This window comes from Python bivittatus, unplaced genomic scaffold (genome assembly GCF_059951505.1).
Source record: "Python bivittatus isolate LINGU-HERP-01145 unplaced genomic scaffold, Pbiv_v1 ctg000410_np1212, whole genome shotgun sequence".
In the NCBI taxonomy this organism is placed as follows: domain Eukaryota; kingdom Metazoa; phylum Chordata; class Lepidosauria; order Squamata; family Pythonidae; genus Python; species Python bivittatus.
Genome location: NW_028277067.1, coordinates 5,098,825 through 5,120,203, shown reverse-complemented (window position 1 = coordinate 5,120,203; position 21,379 = coordinate 5,098,825). Strand labels below are relative to the sequence as shown.

Here is a 21,379-nt window from a genome sequence, read left to right as displayed (position 1 = left end):
AGGGACCAGGACGACTGAGCCGTGTAAAGGAAAGAATGAATGGGGCCATGTATGGTGAGATTTTGAGTGAACACCTCCTTCCATCAGCAAGGGCATTGAAGATGAAACGTGGCTGGGTCTTTCAGCATGACAATGATCCCAAACACACCGCCCGGGCAACGAAGGAGTGGCTTCGTAAGAAGCATTTCAAGGTCCTGGAGTGGCCTAGCCAGTCTCCAGATCTCAACCCCATGGAAAACCTTTGGAGGGAGTTGAAAGTCCGTGCTGCCCAGCGACAGCCCCAAAACATCACTGCTCTAGAGGAGATCTGCATGGAGGAATGGGCCAAAATACCAGCAACAGTGTGTGAAAACCTTGTGAAGACTTACAGAAAACATTTGACCTCTGTCATTGCCAACAAAGGATATATAACAAAGTATTGCGATGAACTTTTGATATTGACCAAATACTTATTTTCCACCATGATTTGCAAATAAATTCTTTAAAAATCAGACAATGTGATTTTCTGGATTTTTTTCCCCATTTTGTCTCTCATAGTTGAGGTATACCTATGATGAAAATTACAGGCCTCTCTCATCTTTTTAAGTGGGAGAACTTGCATAATTGGTGGCTGACTAAATGCTTTTTTCCCCCACTGTATATCCCAGTGATTTGAAAATTAATTCAAAATCCAAGAGTCTTCCAAAACAGAATAAATTGCAGTTTTTGCCTAAAAGAAAGCCAGTATAACACAATGAACCCCTGCTGTATTTTGAATACCACACCATCATTTTTTCTTGAAAAAACACACAGGTATCTAATACATACAAACCAGTATTTAGTTGAATTAATCATACTAAACCATTTGACTTCTTAATCCTTGTAACAGCAAATAACTTTCTGTGTTCTCTGTAAATGTATTGCACGTTTACAATTTAAGGCATAAAATATATGTGCAGAGATAAAGAAGAAATCTAGCTCCATCATTTTGGGCTGGAAAAGTGTGAATACAATAGTGGCAGCCTTGTATAAATGAAGTAGATAGGAAAAAGCCACCAGCCTGATGAGTAACAGTTCCAGGAGGGGGGAACCCCCCCCACAAACCACAGCTATATTTATAGGCGAAAATGAGAGGTTCAAGGATTCCCAGCATGGGAAAGACAGGTCACAAACAGTAGCTGCCCAGTTCAAAGATGGAGTGAGATGGGGAAGCAATTTATGATTACCGCAATATCCAGAGTTCTTAACAGCAGCCCAATAACTCTGCCCCTTTTTGCTTTCTTTAATTAGCAGAGATGGATTTTTTTGCAGTTTGGAAATTATTTCTTTCTTCCAGGTATCGTTGGCAGGACCACCAACTGAAGAGAGTGCTCTGGCCAAAGGAAGCCAAGTGTTTGGGTGCTACCCATGGCAAGGACAAATGGGGGTTGTTCCTACAGCTAGAGGCCACTGTCAGTCAAGGGAAGTTCTCTGACATCTAGCTCAGCAGGGACCCTCCTACAGGACAATCAACTGAAAGAGCCAGTAATAAAGTCAACTCCCAGCTGCTGGAATTCTCAGCATGTCCGCCAATGGTCTCCCAGCAACGGGCAGCAGGAGGCTGGAGGCCTTGGCCACCCAAATGAACAGGGGCCCTGGCTCTTATCTGGCACTGAGTGCAGCGTGGGAGGAGGTCGTGTTAAAATTAACTTCATTACAGATGGAGAGATTCCCTTCCGGAGAGAATCCCCCAGCAGCACTTTAATAGCCGCCAATCCCCCTTCAAGCCACTTTTAAGAAGTTTTTAGTGGGAAGAAGGGATTAGGCGTTGGCGAACAAACCAATAAATAAAATCTGGCTGAGACAAACAAGCAAACTGGTTTTAAATTAATTCACTAAGAGGTTTGGAGTCAGGCAGCCAGTAAACAAATGCAAAGGGAGATGTATTAGCAGCAGTCAGTCTGACAATTGGTGACTAGGACTTCTTTTACAGAACAAATCCAGGTTTAGTTTTATGAATTCTGCACCTCTTCCCTCCCCTGCATAAAAAGTTTCAAAACTATCAGTATAAGAAATGAGTCTCCTCTCCATCCTCTGCAGTTTCTATTTTTATCTTGTGTTGTTCATCACCCTAAATTCAGGCAGCTTTTTTATGACCACTGTCAGCAATCTCATTTTTTTCATGCCCCCCCCCCATTTTTCACCCTTTCTTCTGCCTTAAGCTTCGCTCTGCTATGCACAGATTTTAGACACAGAGACTGGAGAATTGGCAGCCCTCTCTGCTGTGCTCAATTTTGTTTTGTTTTGCTGCATTTATATCAATTTTGAAAAATTCAGAAACATTAATGCACACTTTTTAAGGAAGGATTTATACTTCTTCTGAATCACCATATTTTTATCCATTTAAACTGTTTTATTGAGCAAGCATCTGCCAATGTATATTTTTTAACAAAAAGGATATTTTAAAATGTCCGTCCATCCTTCCTTCCCTCCCTGTACACTGTCACTCTTCCTATGCTGTAAATAAACTGAATTGAGCTATCCAAGTTTCCCAGAGCCAGTCCACCCTCCCAAGAAACCAATTACTGCTGAACACCATCCACAAATTGGTCAATGCAATGCCTGAATATAAATCACACCCAAGTTCCTTTAGCTCCATAACTCCACCTCAGTTTTGCCAATTGAAGCCTATCCTATGAATGACAACTAAATGGAATCTCCATATTCAAACATTATATCTGTTGAGGAGTATGAAGATAGCCTTGAAGAAGGTATGCAACAGCCGTTAAGAAAACATCAGCTTACCCCAGAGAGATGGGGGAGTAAGGGGTGAGGAAGAAACTCAAGACTGCCCTGCCTTGATTCTCTTTGATAGAAAAGGGAGAGAGGGAGGGAGAGAAACATTGTCAGGCTTTCAAGTTTCTGTTATTATACCCTATAACAATAAAGTAGAGCTCCAGTAGTTCTTGTGGTATCTGCTCCCTGACCTGGCCTACCTTGAAGAACTGGCAATATCTCTGAATATCACCTACTGGATTCAAAGAGCATAGAGATTCTATGTGGCTGTCTAGCCACTGTTAAAAAGATAGCTGGACTAGATCAAAGCTAATATTTACTCAAAATCACAAACTAAATACAAGCAACGGTGTTGTTTGAGTATTTAACACAAATCAAATTACATCTCATCTTTGCTTCAGGGCCATTGCTTCAACAGCTTAAAAAAATAAAATTCATGCCAGATAGCTAAAAGGAAGCAGTAGCAAAAATGGTCAAGGATTCTCTTCTCTCTTCACTTGGAATCAACCTGGCACTTTCCAGAATAATATGCAGATTGAAACAGTTAAACTTCATTTGCTATATTTCTCCAAATCCTTAACAAAAAAAAAGTCTTGGCTCAAAAATGTACTTTATACATAAAGTACAATGTGTACTTTAACCCAAGTATATATTAAAAATTACATTTGTGTAAAATATGTTCAGAAATAATGTACATTTCAATGTGGTTGGATAGGAAATAGGAGCCACAGACTTACAAAGTAAGACAAGAGAAATTGAAACAGGCTGGAAATTTAATGATTCTAACTATTGCTTTAGTCAAACACCAGGAGAGACTGTATTCCTCAAAGTGTGCCTATGCCCTTTCAGCAGCACCAATCTAGTAGTGGTGTGCAAAATATTTCAAATTCAGAACAATAGACCAATCTTACTGGAATACTTCTGTAAGGTCAAAACAACCTGTTTCAAACTCAAAGTAGGATGTTTCATATTCCAAGCATTTCATCCATACCTACTATACTGTTTGAAATAGTATGAGGTGTTAAATAGGCTAATAGTCATTGGCTTGACACATCACAAATGTGGCAGTAATATTCTGAATATTTTCTTTTACTAAATTCATTGCCCACAGACATTAGTACTGTTCTGATCATTTCTCTCCCAGACCCCTCCTAAGGAGATTGCTCCTGTATCTTCTACATGAATAGAGTTGGTTGCAAGTTTGAGGACATTGGCAAAGCACCTTATTGTTGAGATTCCCTCCATTTCAGACTTACCTGAAACAATAGCAGAAGTGCATAAGTCCTAATTTTAAACTTCCCAGTGTGTTCCTAATGATCCTCCTCCTATCCTCTTTGAATTTAAAATTGCAGTGTGTCAACCCATTCCCAATACTAAAAGCACAGAAAAAGCAAGCTCGATGAGATTGAGGATTAGGCTGTGTTTAAAAGAGGTAAAGGGGTTTTTTTTCCCTCTTCTCCCTTCCTTTTTATCACCAGAATTCTTAAGTTGTAACAAGGACACAATAACTTATATTGTCCTCATTCCATGTCATTTGCATACCATTAAGTACTCATATTACTTATATTAATACTTATATTTTCAAAGATTTAACATTGGTCAGACCTTAATGGAAATAAAATAACAACAAATAAGTAAACTAAACTAAAGGTTCAAACCTGGGTCGGTAAGTAGGTGATTAACAAATATTCCTCAAAGTAATCCAAAAAATAGGAGTCCAAACCCATATTATTGCCAACATAGCTGCTTCTTCATTGCCCTCTTCAAAAGAGAAAAGAAAAGAAAAGTCCATCCTATAATTTTAAATAATTTTATATCCCCAGGAAAGATAACTGAGTACCGTAAGGTTTCCATTAAAGTCATACTTATTGCAAGCAGATGAAAACTCTCTAAGGAGATTGTATAATATAATACAGAGCTTTACAGGGAGGCTAAACTGTGTTTTAGAAGCAAATGGCTGGATTTATATTTATGTACACAAACACACACTAAAACCACTAAAAAACCGCAGTATGGTTTAATATAATGTGTGGACAATTTAATATAAAATATTGCAGAAAACAAACCCACTTACTGTCTGGAACAATGCCACTCGTGTGAAATTGATTTATAATGTAGCATAAGGCACCTGATTATTTATAAAGTGTCCTTCCATTGAATGTCCATCAATTTTTTAAATATAACTTTTATTGAAGATTTTTACATGAATGAAAGATAAACATATATAAAGGAAAGTTAAGAAAAAGAAAAAAGATAAAAGATAAAAGAAAAAGTGTGAGAAACAGTTCAAATAAAGAAGAAAATAAAAAGATAATTAAAGAAGCGACTTCCAATTTTCTTTACAGATGTTACAAACCAACTTATTATCCCTCCTCCCTCTTCAAGATTTTATCACACAGTCCCTCTCTATCCCATATTCAACCCTTTTAATCAGTAAATCCAGAAATCACCATTTCATTTTTTTCCATTTTCAGCAAAAAGTTCATAAAAGGTTTCCAGTCTTTTATAAATGTACTCATCGTATCCCTGATCAAACAGGTCAATTTTGTCATTTCTGCAGATTCTGCCATCTTCACAATCCATTCCTCCATTGTGGGCATTTCAGTATTTCTCCAACTTTGGCCATATAATAGTTTTGCTGCAGTTACCATACAAAAAACTACTCTTCCATGAGTCTAACTGGTCATCCATAAGTCCCAATAAAAAACAATTCTGGTTCAATAGAAATATTAATCTTTAACATTCTTTGTATCAGATGTATTTGTATCTATTTTTTTTTTCTTTTTCACAAGTCCACCATGCCTGATAAAATATCCCTTCATGTTTTTCACACTTCCAACATTGATTAGAAACTGCAATAGTTTCAGCTATCCACATAAACTGCAAATCGACAGACTATGTACCACTCAGGGACCACTTCTCCTTTTCAGAAGAACACATAGGCATTAACATTCTGAACTCCTTGTTCAGTTATGGAGCAAGAAACAGTGCAGGAAGAAAAAATATCCAACAGTTCCAAAGTTCAGCTCCATTATTATTTTTAAGCTACTGTGCATATATGAACTTGGCTCTAAAATTCCCATATTGTCCTTAGCTAAGTAAGGGCTCAGACTAAATCATCCTACTTGCTGCTGTCAAACCTATTAAACTATAAGGAATTATTTTATTTATAAGATTTCTATGCCACTTCAAGGCAAAGGATTCAGAGCAATGTGTTCATTTATAATCCTCTCTGGAGTACAAAGCATAGGAACGCTGGAATTTCCAAATGTCCTTCTGAATACTGAATCACTATGCTAAGCATCCTACCCAAAATCTCTTCTAAATGGAGCCAATCCTGATTCCCATCTAGGAAGTAGCACTCCTACTGAGGCACAAGAGCAGCTTCCAAAGGAAACACTGTTTGGATTAATCCCTTTAGGGCTTCACAACAGAATGCATGCCAGTGGGGGCAGAAGGTGCATCAATCCATCAATTGGCATGGTGCACAAAGTATACTTTTTTTTCCAAACTTCAGACTTGGTAATCTTAAATACGGGTGAAGTAGTTCCAATCCTTGTTCTAAGCCTTCCCAAAATATCATCATGAAGCACTTCAAATATTCCAAAAGTGCTAGATAAAAGTGATCATTATTACCTACCAGCAGCAGCTGTGACTTAATAACAAACTGTTGCTAGGCTCTGAAATAACAATCCTTTGCTCTTTCAGGACCGTTCTTGTGTTTCAAACTTGTTTGCAGGAATCTACAGGTCATGTAAACATGAGTGCCACTCCAAGGGCCACTTGCCTGACACTCCCACCCCCAAACATACCCTACTGGGAGAAGGCCAAAGGAGAGCCAACACAGCACTGCATTAAGAGCAGCATCTCGGTTTCTCTTCCAGGCATAATCCTCTAGCTTTGGGGGGAAAAAGAGATACATGTTTACAGTATGAGTAGACAAGGGAGTTATGGCAGCTGCACACACGATACACAATTGCTGCTGTGCCACAGCAGGAGTGGTTCAGAGGAAATTTTATCCACCACTGTAACCAGGTAAGCAGTTACTTAGAGGCTGGGGTAAAATTTGATGCACTGATCTTCTTCCTCCCACTGTTATAGAAATTCCACTACATGTTAGCTATGTATAATCAGGGATGTTCAACCTGTAACCTCAGGTTGCATACAGCTCCTAAACTCATTTCTGTGGCTGCAAATCTCTTACAAATGTCAATGTCCTGCCATTTTGAGACAGGGGATACACAAAAACTGTTGTGAGAGCCTAAAATTGGCTTAAAACAGCTTAAAAACAAGGTGAAACCACACCCATCCCCACAAAATTCTGCAGAAAAAAAGAAATGACAGATACAGCTCCTCTTCAAGTACAACATTTTTATGGGAGCATGTAGGAGAGCAGGCAATCAAAAGAAGTGTGTTCCAGGCTGCCATATAATACTATGAGGAATGTATTTCTGGCCTGCTCTCAAGCATATATATCCCCTTGTATTTGAATATCCTCTGCAATATTACAGATGATACAAATTGCACAAGGACAGAACAGTGTCTTGAGAGAGCTCTCTTCCATTTGGGTAGAGATGCCAGCTGGCCTCTATTTCCCCCTTTCCACTTTTGGGGACCTAACAGCAGAAAGAGCCCCTGGGCATCCAGAGCCAGCCAATATTCCTTAAGGTAAACTGAGAAATGTCATGGGGGAGAGGGGACAAGAGTTATACTACTGGGAAGTAGGCTTTTTCTCTTAGTTTGTAAAACCACTTTGGTTTAATATTTAATAGCAGCTCTGCAGTGGAAGTAAAATGGAGTGGGGAAGCAAAGGAATCTCACTTCTGACAGAAGCCTGAAGGTCACCTTGGCAACAAGTTAGGCCAATGGAGTTTGCATATTATGTAGGAAAGAATGTAGATTAGACATTGAATACCAAGACAACACCTTCCCAAATTATTGTCTCAGATCACTATTCTTCCGTTTAACCTCTTTCAAGCAAAGATCCACGTATCTTTTTTATGCTCCTTGCCAGCAGAACAGAAGTTCATATTCAGAATTTCACTTGAGTCACAGCATATAGAATTGCATTGTTAATCTAGGAAAGCTATGACAATCTCATGTTTGAAAGTGATTTAAATTGTAGCACAGATGTATTCAATTTGGGTCTATTCAATAAATTCAGAAGTTGCTTGTGGACTTGAGAGAGAAGTAGAACAAGTTTATGTGTTACCTTCAAAAGAAGCAGAGCAGCTTTATTCTTATTATTTCCTCCCAATGAAATGGCTTGAAATAATTCCTCAGATTTAGTCTAGATCTGTCGTTAGTGCACTGAAGAAACCACAGAGCTCTCAAGGAGAGACTGCCACTTAAAACTACTTTATGTGATGCCACAGGCCAGGTATTTTAAGGAAGACTTTCTGTTTGCCTGATGAAGAACTCTGGAGAATTAAAAACCTTGCACAGTATTTTGTTATCTTGATTTTTACCTTTAAATAAGGTATTCCACCAGTATGGATTCTGAAATGTATTACCTCAGTAGTCTTTACAACAAACTGCTATATGATTGTAGATGTTGTACAAGGAGGGCTGTGTTAGTCTATGGTGGCAAAAACTCAGGAAATATATGCCTTTTAATAAAATCTGTTAGAAAAATGCTACCAGATTCCAGATTTTTTACCAACAAACTGCAAAGTACTATAGCCAAAGAATCAGGGCTACCTGGGCATAAACATGGCATCTATATTATATTTTCCCACTGAAAGCTCTTGCTCAAGTCTTATTTGAAGCTGATAAACAAAAGACCAGGTTACGATATATTCAATTAAACCACAGTTAAATAAATTATGGCTTAATACAATGTGCAAATCCAGCCTGAGGGCTGGGTTGGTTCACCCCAATCTTACAAACATGCACACTCCCAAATTTCCAGACACTCAAACTTGTAGAAGGGCAAGACCAGCCTGAATATGAAGTAATGTCTTAAATACCTAACTATAAATCACTGTCACAGATCTGGAATGAGGAAGAACAGCAATCAGAAGGCCTGAGCCCCAGGACCTCTCTCTTTGGATCTCAACCAGTGGATTTCCTTTGTTGCTGGTGCTCTCAAAAGTGGGTTCTGCCCAGCTGCTATTGGCCAGTGAGGTTGCTACTGCAACCTTTCCCTCCAGTTGCTAGGATCTGCCCTCAATGGCCATTTTGGCTCAGGCTGCAGGAAGGACCAGACATCTGGCATACGCAGAGGCATCTACCTACATAGTTTCTGGTCTTACACAGGCTTCTTAATAAATACAAGTTTTGCATTCTTTTGAAAGAGGGCAATACCTGTATTTGAATTCAGAATTTTCACTTTCTTGAAAGAGTATTAGTCCTGTGTTGCACACCTTGATTTAAAACAGAAGACAGCTGGATTCTACTAGCTTCATTGCTGCTCTATCGCCATCAGATGTACTGCAGGTTTTCTGCTACTTCTGCCAACAAGTGGCTCTGCATGGCTGTATTTGTTACTGTTTTTATTACATGGTGGTGGTGCAGAGGAATGCACCTTACCTTCTCCATTTTAGCTTCATGGCTGTCCATGGGCTACCTCTGGATGCTGCCAAGCATGAAAACAGAAAGCTGCTAGCGCTGCCATTCCTTCTGCCCATCTCAAAGACAGAAATTGCTTGTTATCTATTGTTCACACCCACTTTGTCCTGCACTTCTGTTCTTCACCTGTGAACTGACAGCTGGGCTGGCTTTGGACTCAGGTTTAGGGCTCTTCCAGAAGAATGGAAGACCCTTGTTCAAAAATAGCCTGGCAGCCTGCTTGACATTTCCTAGGATTTATTCAGGCAACTTTACAGGTGGCTAAACGTGATTTTCCAAGCACGCATCTACACTTGTCCAATCCTGTCCTACCACACCTTACAGAAGGTGATTGGTGGTTGGTTCTCTGCCAGCCTACAATGCTTGGCGGGAGGAGAAATGAAGCCAGCGGATTCCACCAAACGCTTTCTTTACCTCATCCTATATTAAATCAGTAAGAGCAGCATCACTCACCACCCTTGTTATTTTGATAGAACAGAACTTGGCAATCAAATCAGTAAATTTTATGCCAGCATTAGTACTAACTCAATGACTGGTGGACAGCCTTTAATAAGCCATCTAGCTGTGCCCAAATGTGGACTGCCCAAAATTAAAGTACTATTACAAAAATGTAGTGTATATGCTGCTTTATTTCACCATAAAAAACAAACAAACCGAAGAATACAGAACAAGGAAGCACTAATGACAAAAGAAGATAATAAAATAACCTTCTCTGCATAATTTATAACATGCTATTAGCATTATCTTCCATTGCCACATCAAATGTTTTGCAACATTCCAGAAAACACCATCAAATTTGGCGTCTCTGACTCAAACACCATCATTATCAACAAGTTAGCACAAACAAAAAACCCAAGCTTATCTCCATATCTAAAGTTTAGATTGTAAACATTAAAACTTGGGGTGTGGGATGGAAAAAAGTAATTAGATTTAATTTTCTAGAGAGACAAGCAAAAATCAGTATGATCCATTTGATGCCTAAATTTAAAAGTCAACCAGTATTTCTGAAAACCATTCTCTTCAGTAGAGTCTCACTTGTCTACATATAAGTTCTCCAGAGACAACTGCTAAAACTGGAAGAAAGTTTATACCTATCAAAACAAGGCAAAAGCTTTTAGATATAATTCTATTTACTGAGTCATTGAGATTGTGGGATATAGCATGGACTATAAGTCCATCCTCCTTATCAATAACTATGCCTGCCACCTTTTTGTTTCTGGGCCCATTTCTGTGATTTAATATCATTCTCTTTCTTTTCTGACTTTCAGAAATTTAGCAGCTAATGTTCCTCCACCATTTAAATGACAATAAATGTTAAGAAAAGTGTCACTGGCTTAATGCCTTCATTTCAAATTCAGGACAACTTGTGGCATTTGATGCTCTTCTTCTGCAAATATTTATAGGAAATAAGCATAGTTGAATTTTACTGCAGAATAATTAAGACATCAACCATTAAAAAAACCTGAAGAATTCATATACAATGACTCAGTAGGTAACAATCGCTCAAATTCAGCAATAAAAAGCACTCCTAATTCAAAAATATTTTTTGAAGAACAGGAATAAGTTGGCTGGCCTGACTTCCCCACATGGAAGTCCATAGAAAGATAATCTTTTCATGAAGCCTCTTAGCACACTGAGTAGCGCTGAGAGGGACCCCAGACTGAAAGCCTGAAGAACACCAGAAGTATAGACTGATCTTCACCAACCTGGTGCCTTCCACATATTTTGGTCTACCACTTCTATCAACCTCCTCTGATCATGTAAGCCCATTACACCTTGGGGAAGAGGATACTGAAAATACTGAGATAAGGAGATGTATGAGGAGTTCCCGGTTCCTCTACCCCCATTGATTATCTCTCTCGCCCATGAGACACCACTCTTTAATCCCTAGGCTTCATCCCTTTAAATTCAAGGAATCCAATAATATTTTCACAATGTTTCCTTAACAGAATCAATTCAGATAAGATATGCAGAGAAACTGCCTGATCTGCATATCATGAATTGTCTGTTGTTATTAACCAGACTCAGCTGAACATTTGTTCTCAATATCATCCTTAACTCGTTCCGTTTCTTTGGAGGAGCAAGATCAAGAAAGACACTGGGAGAATACTGGGTATATGTAAACAACCCAAGGCCAAAACAGTTGGACAGAACAGCATTTAAAGATGGAGGTGAAACATCCATAAGTGGTACACTAATAAGCAACTAAGAAAAAATAGCAAAAAATTCAGTGCATAACTATAGACAATCAAAAGACAGATGGTAAGTCACCTGTTTCTAGTGGACAATACCTGCTGGGATTCTGACCAAGAGCACTAACTTTGCTGAAATCTATACAGCAATTTTCTTTTCTGTAATCTGATACCTTCCAAGAATAATGAATTTCCTATTCCATAATTCCCAATCATCAAGGCCATACTGGGTGGGAATGATGGAAACTGTAGTCCAACACTTCAGAACAGCTCCGGTTTGTGGAAGGCTGGTATACCCCCTTGCTAAGAATGAAATCCACTGAACTCAGTGAGGTTTACTTTTCAGTAGCCTAGTATTTTACTAGAAATAAATCTTCATCTGATCCAGCCAAAGTTCATATTCGGTTAGAACTACCGGACACGGATTATTTCTTGACAGCAAAGTGATTTTAGACTGGTGCTTCTGTTTTAAAAAAAAAAAAATCAAAGTAAATGGGACTCCACAGGGATTTAATAAAAAGGCTAAATATCTATGAATATATGCAAAAGCTAGGAGAAGCCTGCTTCCGCCACCCTCCATTGAGAGCTCCAGCTCTTTATCTCCCTTCCTTACAAGGCAGAAACATTCTCTCTTATTCACACATAGGCTTTGTCTAACCATCCAGATAACCCCTAATTTAACTCATGAGTAATTCAGCCAGAGTCCCCGTCTTCACGCTCATAGCCACTGCTCCGGGTTGAAACAAAACCACCAACCAGAACAACAACAACCCCCCTCTCTCGAAGGGCGGGGCTGTAAAGACAGTCTCCTTCACCGGCGCTACTGTGGAGCAGGACCCCAAGAGGGGAGGGAAACGGCCTTCGGAGGACCCAGGAATCCGCGCCTGGCGAGGCATTGTGATTCGTTTTGTAAACTGAAATCTGGGCGAACCCACTGAGAGAGGTCACTTTTACACCAAAACTCCTCAGACCCCATCTACAAAACCCGCCTGCCCGCACGAGACCCGCAGCGTTTAACACCCCGAGTTGGGTTTATTCTCTCTCTCTCGCCTCACCCTGCCTTCGCTCAGGGCTGACCCAGAGATGGCTGTTTGAGTAGTTCCGCGCAGTTTATCGATACGTTAAGTTGTACGTAGGCTCTCACACAGAGGGAAGCGTAATCAAGAAACAACAAAAAGCTGGCACGCAACATTACTCTCTACGCTGGGCGAGTCTTCTTTCCCGAAATTCCAGACGGGTTCTTCTTCGCTCCCTCTCTCTTCCACGGAATCTTCCACGACTCAAGTCACACAAACATCAGCATTCACAGTGACCTACCTTCGGTGGTCCAACCGCTCGGCCAGACAGAAACCAGGAGAAACCCCATGCCGAACCAGCAGGGGCAAAAAATGTGGCCCATTGTTTTATCATTGCAAACCCCGGCGCATAATGTTGTTCTAGAATGAGAAGCAGAGAGTTATTTCCCTCAGCAATCTTGAAAAATATTCCCACCAGCTTCCCTGCTCACTACTTCTTTACTACCTAACTTTTCAACTCCTTTCACTTCCTTAAAAAAAAAAGTCACCACCTCTGTGAGTTGGGTTTTTTTTCCGCCAACGCTAAACGTCAGGAACGCGCCGAGCGCGGTCCCGAGAAAGATTCCAGCTCTCCCGGGAGCGGCGAATGAGTTCTTCTGAGAGCGTGCTTAAGTTATGCCTGTGGGAAGTACAGCCGAGGAAGAAAGCTTTCTAATGTTTTTTTCTTTGACTCCGTGCTGCTAGTTGGAAGTTTCTTTTCGGATACTTTTTTTAAACTTGTGGATCACTGGCTTTGACTGCCGAATGCAAATCTTAAAGAAACATAGAACTGTGTGAATTAAGTCCACCCTCCATAAAAAATTGCAAAGCAGTTTGCAAAACGAAAAGAAAACATGAACGGTCAATAAATTAGCACCATAAAACCCTACAGCAACAAAAATCAAAAATAGTTACAAAGTTTGGATGATACATTTGTAAGGAATAATGCTAAGTTGGGGAGAGAGAACGTATTAGTCTTGAAAAGTTGGGGAAAAGAAGGAGCTACTTGAAAGACTGAATAATTAAAGATTAATTGTAAAGTTTTTAACCTTAATTATACAAAAAGCATAAGTATCTTTGCATTATGAAGTCTAAGTATATGGGGTTTCTTTCTAAAAGACTGAAAGAGATCAATAATATTTTCTCTTCAGCCTCCAACAGATACAAAACAGCTTCAGTCAATAAAGGTTCTTACCACACAGATCCATGAACTACAATTGTCTGGCCCTAATCAAGCTTTTTAAATTCATTATGCAATCCTATGTCTACTCAGAGACAATTATTATTAAATTAACAGACTAATTTCTGTATAAGCTAGGATTGCAATATAAAGCTATTCTTTAATTCAAATCAAAAACACCTATTTTATAAAAGGGCACACATACTATGCTAAATCAGGATGTAGTCCATTTGATTTCAGTTTATCATGTGTGAATCCAGTCACTGTTGTTTGTAAACTATGATTTAAGCACTGCATATTATGTGGCCTCAGCCAGTGATGTGTTATTCAACATACTGGTTAAACAAGCTATGGTTTAGTGCAAACTGTGGCCTGACTGTATGCATTACTTGTTTTACACACTGTTTACTTTGTTTGCCTTGAGTTCTCCTTCTGGAAAACAGGTGCTATGTAGATTTTAAAAATAAAAATGAAACAAAATGTTTATTTCCTGTTTTCCATCCAACAGTCAACTGAGATTATGTTTCTCCAACATAATGACCTCCTCAAAGGCAGCACATGATGAATGGAGGATCTTTTCAGCAATGTCGCCTCCCCTTTGGAAGTGAAGTTGCCCCAGAAAGCATAATCAAAACATCAGAGAGGCCCACTTACAGGCTATATGGCCGATGTTTGGCCTCAGGCAAAAGCCTTCTCTTTCCCTAGGCTGTTAAAAAATTACCTCCAGCCACTTACATACCTTACTTGGACTGAATGCCTCTATAGGAACATAGTGCTTTTAAGAAAACCTACAATACCAGCTTGAAATGTCCCTGCTGACTCTCTTATGACTTATCAGCAGAATATGCAAAAGGGTTTTAGGAAGTAGGTAAAAGGAGAAAGTTGGTGCAAGTTATAAAAGAAGAGCAATAAATCACAAAAACTCTTCTGCCAAGCCCAGTGAAATAAACAGGAGTGTGCAGCAGCATTGCTGAAGGGAGGCGTGTCCAACTGCTGGGTAACTCGTAGGAATCTGCATGGGGTGGTGACAAAACATGTGTCATGACATATCACAAACTCCATGATTTCTTGCATACTTGCCTGACTTCGGGATATAAGTACACTAGAGCAGAGTTTGCACAAAGTCACTGAGCAAAACTTGTCATTTTAAACATAATCTTGGGTTGCTGCAACTACCAATGCAACAGCTACTATGGGTTTGTTTTGGAGACAAAGTCAGAGTTCCAGTGATGACTTAGATAACCCTGAGTGGTTTGAGAGCAGATTGACAGGCCACTTTCTCCCATATAGACTTGCTCAGTTTGGATGTTTTTTAGCCCTTTTCTCAGTGGCTCCACTCTACAGTGCTTTCGGAAGCCCACCAATTTCCTTCCACCAGAAAGGAATGTTTATTTAGTTAAATAAAGTGCTGCCAAATGAAATAGACTTTTTTTTGTTTGTGTGTTTTAATTTACAGATTTTCTAATATGTTTTAAAGGGGGAACTGGGAGTGTTACTACAGGTTTTTTTGTTTTTTAAAACATTGTTACATATATTTAAATTGTATTTTTACTGGGATATTAAACGTAAACAAGTGAGTTATTAATTCAAATAATAACAACAACAACAATACAGGTTTGGTTCATAGCCAGCTCTTGTTCATTCCAGTAAAGCTTGCATCAGGAAAATCATCATAGCAATGGAAAAGTGGGGCTGAGATTTTGGTTTAATGAAGTAACAGCATCCTTCTGCACAGTTAAAGGCAGGAGATTGACATGTCAGGCAGTACAGGAGATCTTTTCCATGGAAATCGGAACAGTTCTCCTAGGTTAGCATTAGTGGATGTAGCTTGCAAAAATCTGGATAGCTACTAGAGGGAAGCAGAGTTAGCATTTTCTGGATCTCTTTGCTGCCCTCTAGTTGTCATCTCAATTTCTGTAGCTTAGATCTGGCAGCCTTAGCCTAGATAACTCTCTCTGATTACCTAATTACTTTTTAAACCCAGTGCTTCCTATTGAGTCTCAGTAGGGAACCTGAACAACTGTTTGTACTGTTATTTTTGTAATTTTTAAAAGACTAGAATCTGGCAATATATTCCTTCTTTTCCTTGCTCCTATTTGGAGTGTGCTATATATAATTCCAAGGCTACTAGATCAGCAGTTCTTGAACTTTACTCTCCCATGGGTCATTGTTTTTAATTTCTTGCTATTTTCAATCACTTTGAACCATTAATTGACTGGATGGGGAGAGAACCTTTGGCCCTCCAGATATTGCTAAAATGCAATCACCAACATTCCTCCCCATTGGCCTGGCTAACTAGGGCTGCTGGGAGTCGTATTTCATATCTGGAAGCCAAAGGTTTCCCATAGGTTTTACAGTATTCCATAGGTTTAGCACAATGTGGAAAGCAAGATTATGAATTCAAGTCCAAATTATTTTTTTCCTGTCCAACAGACATCTTAGCAGCACAAAAACAACGCACAATTTCATTTTCCTGGTACCCCATAATTTAGTACAGAATACAGATACACTGAGTGCAGAAAATCTTCTGAGTTTCTTAGTGTTAATTATGAATACTCTCCAACTAGGAGAATAGCCCACTTGAATCTTAAATTAATTATAGAATTTGACACTGCAGAAAATTTTAAGTGCAAAAGAAAATGATTTTATTTCCTGCCCAAAATCTCTAACTGAGCTAGAAAAATATCATTTTTTGGACTTCCAGGGAAGAAATGATGGACTGAAGACGGCTCCACAAAAAGCAGAGTTGATGACCACAGCAGAATGAAGAGCCGGCGAGTAGACTGACTCTTTGATAATTCCTCTCTGGACAAGGAGAGGACTTGAGATTGTCCACAAGTGCTCCAGACAGCTGCTCCATGCAAGGAGACCGCAAGACAGTGATCTCTGGCACGTTTAGAGCTCTGGGAGATGAGGGAATAGCCATCTTGCTCAAACCATGGTCGGTGCCTTTGAAAGGACACTAAGTTCGCATACTTCCTTTTCTTTTTTTTAATAGTATTTTATTGAAATTTTTAAGATTACAAAGTTAAAAGTTAGAAATGAAAAAGAAAATTGAAAATACAAATTATAAAGAAAAGGAAAAGAAAAGGTGAGATAAAGTAAAAGAAAAAGAAAAAAGACATGAAAAATAGATAGCTTCCAATCTATCTCAGGTCTTAAGAATAATATAAGTGTCATAAGTGCTAGTTTTTAACGCATTAAGTAGGAATAATTCTTTGTAAAGCATATCCCATTACATTTATAATCTAATCTTCAAATCCCCATGTAAGCTTCGCCCCACCTGCATTTTGCAAATAGTCCATCAATGGTTTCCATTCTTTAAGGTAATAATTATTTGAATTTTCTTTTAATAAACAAGTCAGTTTATCATTTTCTGTCATTTCCATCAGTTTTAGCAACCATTCTTGTATTGTTGGTAGTGTCTGGGTTTTCCAAAATTGTGCATAAAGAAGTCTTTCTGCGATAATCATGTATTGAATAATTCTAATAAAATGTTTTCCTATTTGGAAATCCATTATCCCCAACAGGAATAATTCTGGTTTAAATGGAATCTATATTTGTAGTATGCTCTGCATCAAGGTTTGTATTTGAGTCCAGAATTTCTTTGCAATTTTACATGTCCACCACATGTGGTAAAACGATCCTTCTTGTTGGTTACATTTCCAGCAAATTTCTTGTTGGAAATTGTCCCATACATCTTTGATAGTCTTTGGGGTGTCATGTACCATCGATACAACATTTTATAAAAATTTTCTTTCAAATTATAACAGCATACTTCCTTTTCTAATCACTTTCAGAAATTGCTTGTTAACTGCTTTTCAGCTATTAGGAACCTTTGGATTGACAAGTTTTACAACACTGGGTGAGTTTACTTCAACCCTTAGTGAAAGAAGTTTTAACTATAAGTTTAAGAACTTAAAAAAAAATTGGGAAGAAACAGCAAAAGGGTGATTAAAACTTTGATTTGAGAAAGTTACAAATGGACTAAGGGTCCAGATAAATTTGAAATAAGATTTTGGAATTAATTATAAAAAAATCCTTCCTGTGGAAAATGCTTTTGTTTTGATTAAAAGATATATATATAAAATAAGACTTTAAAAATGGTACACTAAAGGGAATTAGATTGATGTAAATATTATAATTAAAGGAGAAGAACACTCAAACTCAACTTACAATTACAGAATGAAGCAAAATATTTTAACATTGGACATATTGAAGAATATCTTTGAACAATGGACCCAGAAGTTAATTTTAAGTGTATCTGCCTCTATAGATAGACTGTGTTTAAAAAAACGTTATGGAAGAGAAACAACTTCTACCTGACAAGATCGAGACTGATTTGAAAGTAGATTTAAAAATGACAGGTTACAAGAATAACATGGAAAAGGATCCTACACTAGACATACAAAAGAAACTGGCTGATGCCTTAATAATTAAAAGGGATATACGAAGAACAAACCAAGAGAGTGACTTGGATAATTTTCCTGTATTGGATTTACAAAAGAGGCTTGTTAATGTTTTGAAGAATTTTGGGAGTAAAAGTAAAAATGAAAAGAAACCAAGTTCTACAACATGATTTGAAAGGACTAAAGATCAAGACTGTAAGAAATAAAAGGAAGGAATATAAAGCTGGTTATTTGATCAATATTAAAATAGATACGTTGTTATCTTTGGTAAGCCTTAATGGACTTTTGCTGACATCAGGACTGAAATGATGAGGATTTATGGATTTGTTTATAGATAAGAGATGGGATATGGGAAGTATATGTTGTATTTTAAGAGAAGGTGATAAGTTACTAAAATTGTTTATATTTGTGATGAAAGAGGAAGTCATTTCTTTATATATATTTTTTTCTTTACTATATTTTTAATTTCTTTGTTTTTTGTTTTTTTTCCTGAACCTTATATTTTTTCTTTTTATTCTTTTATTCTTTTAAGTTTGTATTAGTTTTTACTGTTGTAATTGTAATTTTTAATAAAATTACTATTAAAAATATCATTTTTGGTGGTATTAAAAGTGCTTAGTACTGTTAATCTAAAGAAACCTGTTATTTTTCCTCAATTTAAACTTTGCAAGTATGTCTTTTAAAAAGTCTGATCATTTTCGTCATCTAGCTAAGTTCCTAATGGCCAACCTGCCAACTGAGTGCTGCATTGCGCCATAGTTCAGTGATCTTTGTTCCAGTTTCTCTCTTATCTTTATAGCTCTCCTCAAAGCCCCTTCCAAAAAGAATCTCCCAGAGGATCCGACCACTGCAGGGACTGTTAGAAAGTCATGACTGATGTCTAAGTTACACATGTAGCAGACCTCATTGTTTGCTGTGTCTCCTTGAGGTCTTCAGCACCCTTCTTCTGCCAACTTACGGTGATTAGGACTTATGTTGTACCATAGTTCTCTTTCAGATAGGAGAAGCCAGGCGGTGGGAGACAGCTTTGGAGGAGGGGAAGAGGGGGCTGTTGGCTTCAGAGCCTGAAGTCTGCAGAGGAAATTCTTGGAACATGGAGAGATTGCTAGAGAATGGGCTCTTTCAAGACTTCTGTCAAATTCTGCAGGCAGTGAAATGAAGGCGGGGCCACTCTCTTGTGGTGCTAACTTTCCCTTTAGCCATATTTTTCATGCCCTGCAGCTGTTTGCAGAAAAGAAGTTTACTGCTTATTTTCCACTTGAAGATGACAAGAAATCTGCCTTAAAAGATCAGTAATAAGAAGTTGCAGAGCAGTTGCAGTGTTTCCTATCACTATTGGACCACTGAAAATGGAAGAATTTTGTAGAGAAAGGAAGAATCTTTTTAACCGAAGGCCTCATAATTTGCCATCATAGACATCAATTTTGCTTGTACACAGGAATCAGTTCTTATCACTGCCATGTCAACAAGGTTGTTACACAACCTGCAGTATAGACTACAGCAATTAGCTGCTCAGTCCTAGGTGGAGGTAGATGTGCATAAAGTCTCCTACAAAGTGATTGAAACTCCCGGTGACTTTATGGGCAATGTCCATGGTCTCTTGGCAGCAGTACAGAAATGGTTTGCCTTTGTCTCTGGAATATTTTTTCAGCTTCCCGGTCAGACTGTTCTGGTATTCCCCGGAGCTCTGTGCTTGATGCTGCATAGAATGAGCTGTAAAATGGCAGGAGGAAGTCAGAACCTTCCACTTGAGATGGGGAAAAAAGCTTTAGAAACTGAAGATGGATGATGTATGCCAGCAACAACATGGGGAAGGGGGAGAAATAGCAGAGATTTGCAAAATGCCAGATAGAGTGGAAAGCCTAACTAGGAAGAAATGTTATGTTCCTTTTCAAACCACAAAAACACAGGACCATCCGGTGCAGCTTAGCAGCAGCAGGTTCAAAATCTAATGCAACATATAATAAATATATGGAATTTATTTATAAAATACTGTATACGAGTTGTGTCCTCTGCAGAGCAGCATCTAAAAAGTACACATACAAAATATGTAAGTGCACATATAAGAACCACAGTTAATATACACAATAGTTAGGCAGAAAACCAATGTCCCAATAGATGACATTGTTTAACTGAAAGAACCTGGAGCATGCCAACCTTGTAAGATCAAAGTTGTTGGGCAGATACTATGGGAGACAGATGGTCACTCAAGTAACCAGGCCCTATGCCATGATAGTGACAGTGCTGCAGCCAAACTTGTTCCATTCCTGCAACAGTGCTGTGATTGGCAGATACTTCGAAAGAAGGGGGCATCTTTCATCACTCTTAAAGGCAATATGCTAGGCTAGTGGTCAGGAAGAGGGGATGGTTGCATGGAAAACTATTCCCATCACCATCATTTACCAGGCCTGTAGTGCTAATACCAGCTCTGAGAGATAAAAGGGACCTCTGATCTTTAAATTCATCTAGAACTTTCAGGTGCAAATGAGATGTATTCTGCCTAGTTCCCTTTATCTACGTTACACTACAGAGTAAAAAAAAAGTTGATCAATTCATCAGATGGGGACCAGATTCTGAAAGGCTGTTTGGAAAAATAAGAAGAGGGGAAGTGGAGCAAGTGAATGTAATCGTTTCAACCTTTTAATAAAATAATGGTAGAAATCCTATATACTGAGTGGCTTCAGGGCAGACAGAACTTCAATAGCTGCAGCATCTCTTTCCTCACAGATGTACTGATGGGAAATTCTTCATTTGTACTTCTATTTATCATATAAATATTGAAGGCAAAGAAGCATGGTTGTCTTCTAACATTTTGCAAATAGAATTGGGGATGCGTTTTAATAGTAGTACCATTAATTTCACACTGCCTCCTTGTAATTCTATACTATATTAATTGAAGGTTTCAATAGCTAAGCCAGCAGTGATGTTTATTCTTTAGGGTGAGTGAGAAAACACACATAACTATCTTCCAATCAGTTATCAAGATGAGCCTCACCAACATGTGGAATGACAGGTTGTTCTACAGGGCACCCTGTTACATATGCAAATCTTTCTTAACCCACACGTGAATTAACTATGCCTGATCCAGACTAAGGGTCTCAAAATGTTTTCACCGAATCAGTATTCCTCCACCCCACCCCATCTTCTCTGCGGTTAGTTACTGCTGAAATTACAAACTAGAAAAAAAAATCCTAGGAAACTTTTTAAAAGTTTTGTAAA

The 21,379-nt window shown here is 38.5% G+C and overlaps 1 protein-coding gene across 3 annotated transcripts in view; it reads right to left on the bottom strand.

Moving 5' to 3' along the window:
* ERBB2 (erb-b2 receptor tyrosine kinase 2) overlaps positions 1-13,179 on the bottom strand; it is a 72,349-nt gene extending 59,170 nt beyond the window's left edge. For 2 of the 3 annotated variants that reach the window (XM_088143406.1, XM_088143408.1), the window contains exon 1: positions 12,834-13,069. In XM_088143406.1, coding sequence (XP_087999532.1) covers positions 12,834-12,915 — 82 coding nt within the window. In that variant the 5' untranslated portion in view covers positions 12,916-13,069. The other variant, XM_088143407.1, reaches the window with a different exon arrangement.
* Between the last annotated feature and the right edge of the window lie 8,200 nt (positions 13,180-21,379).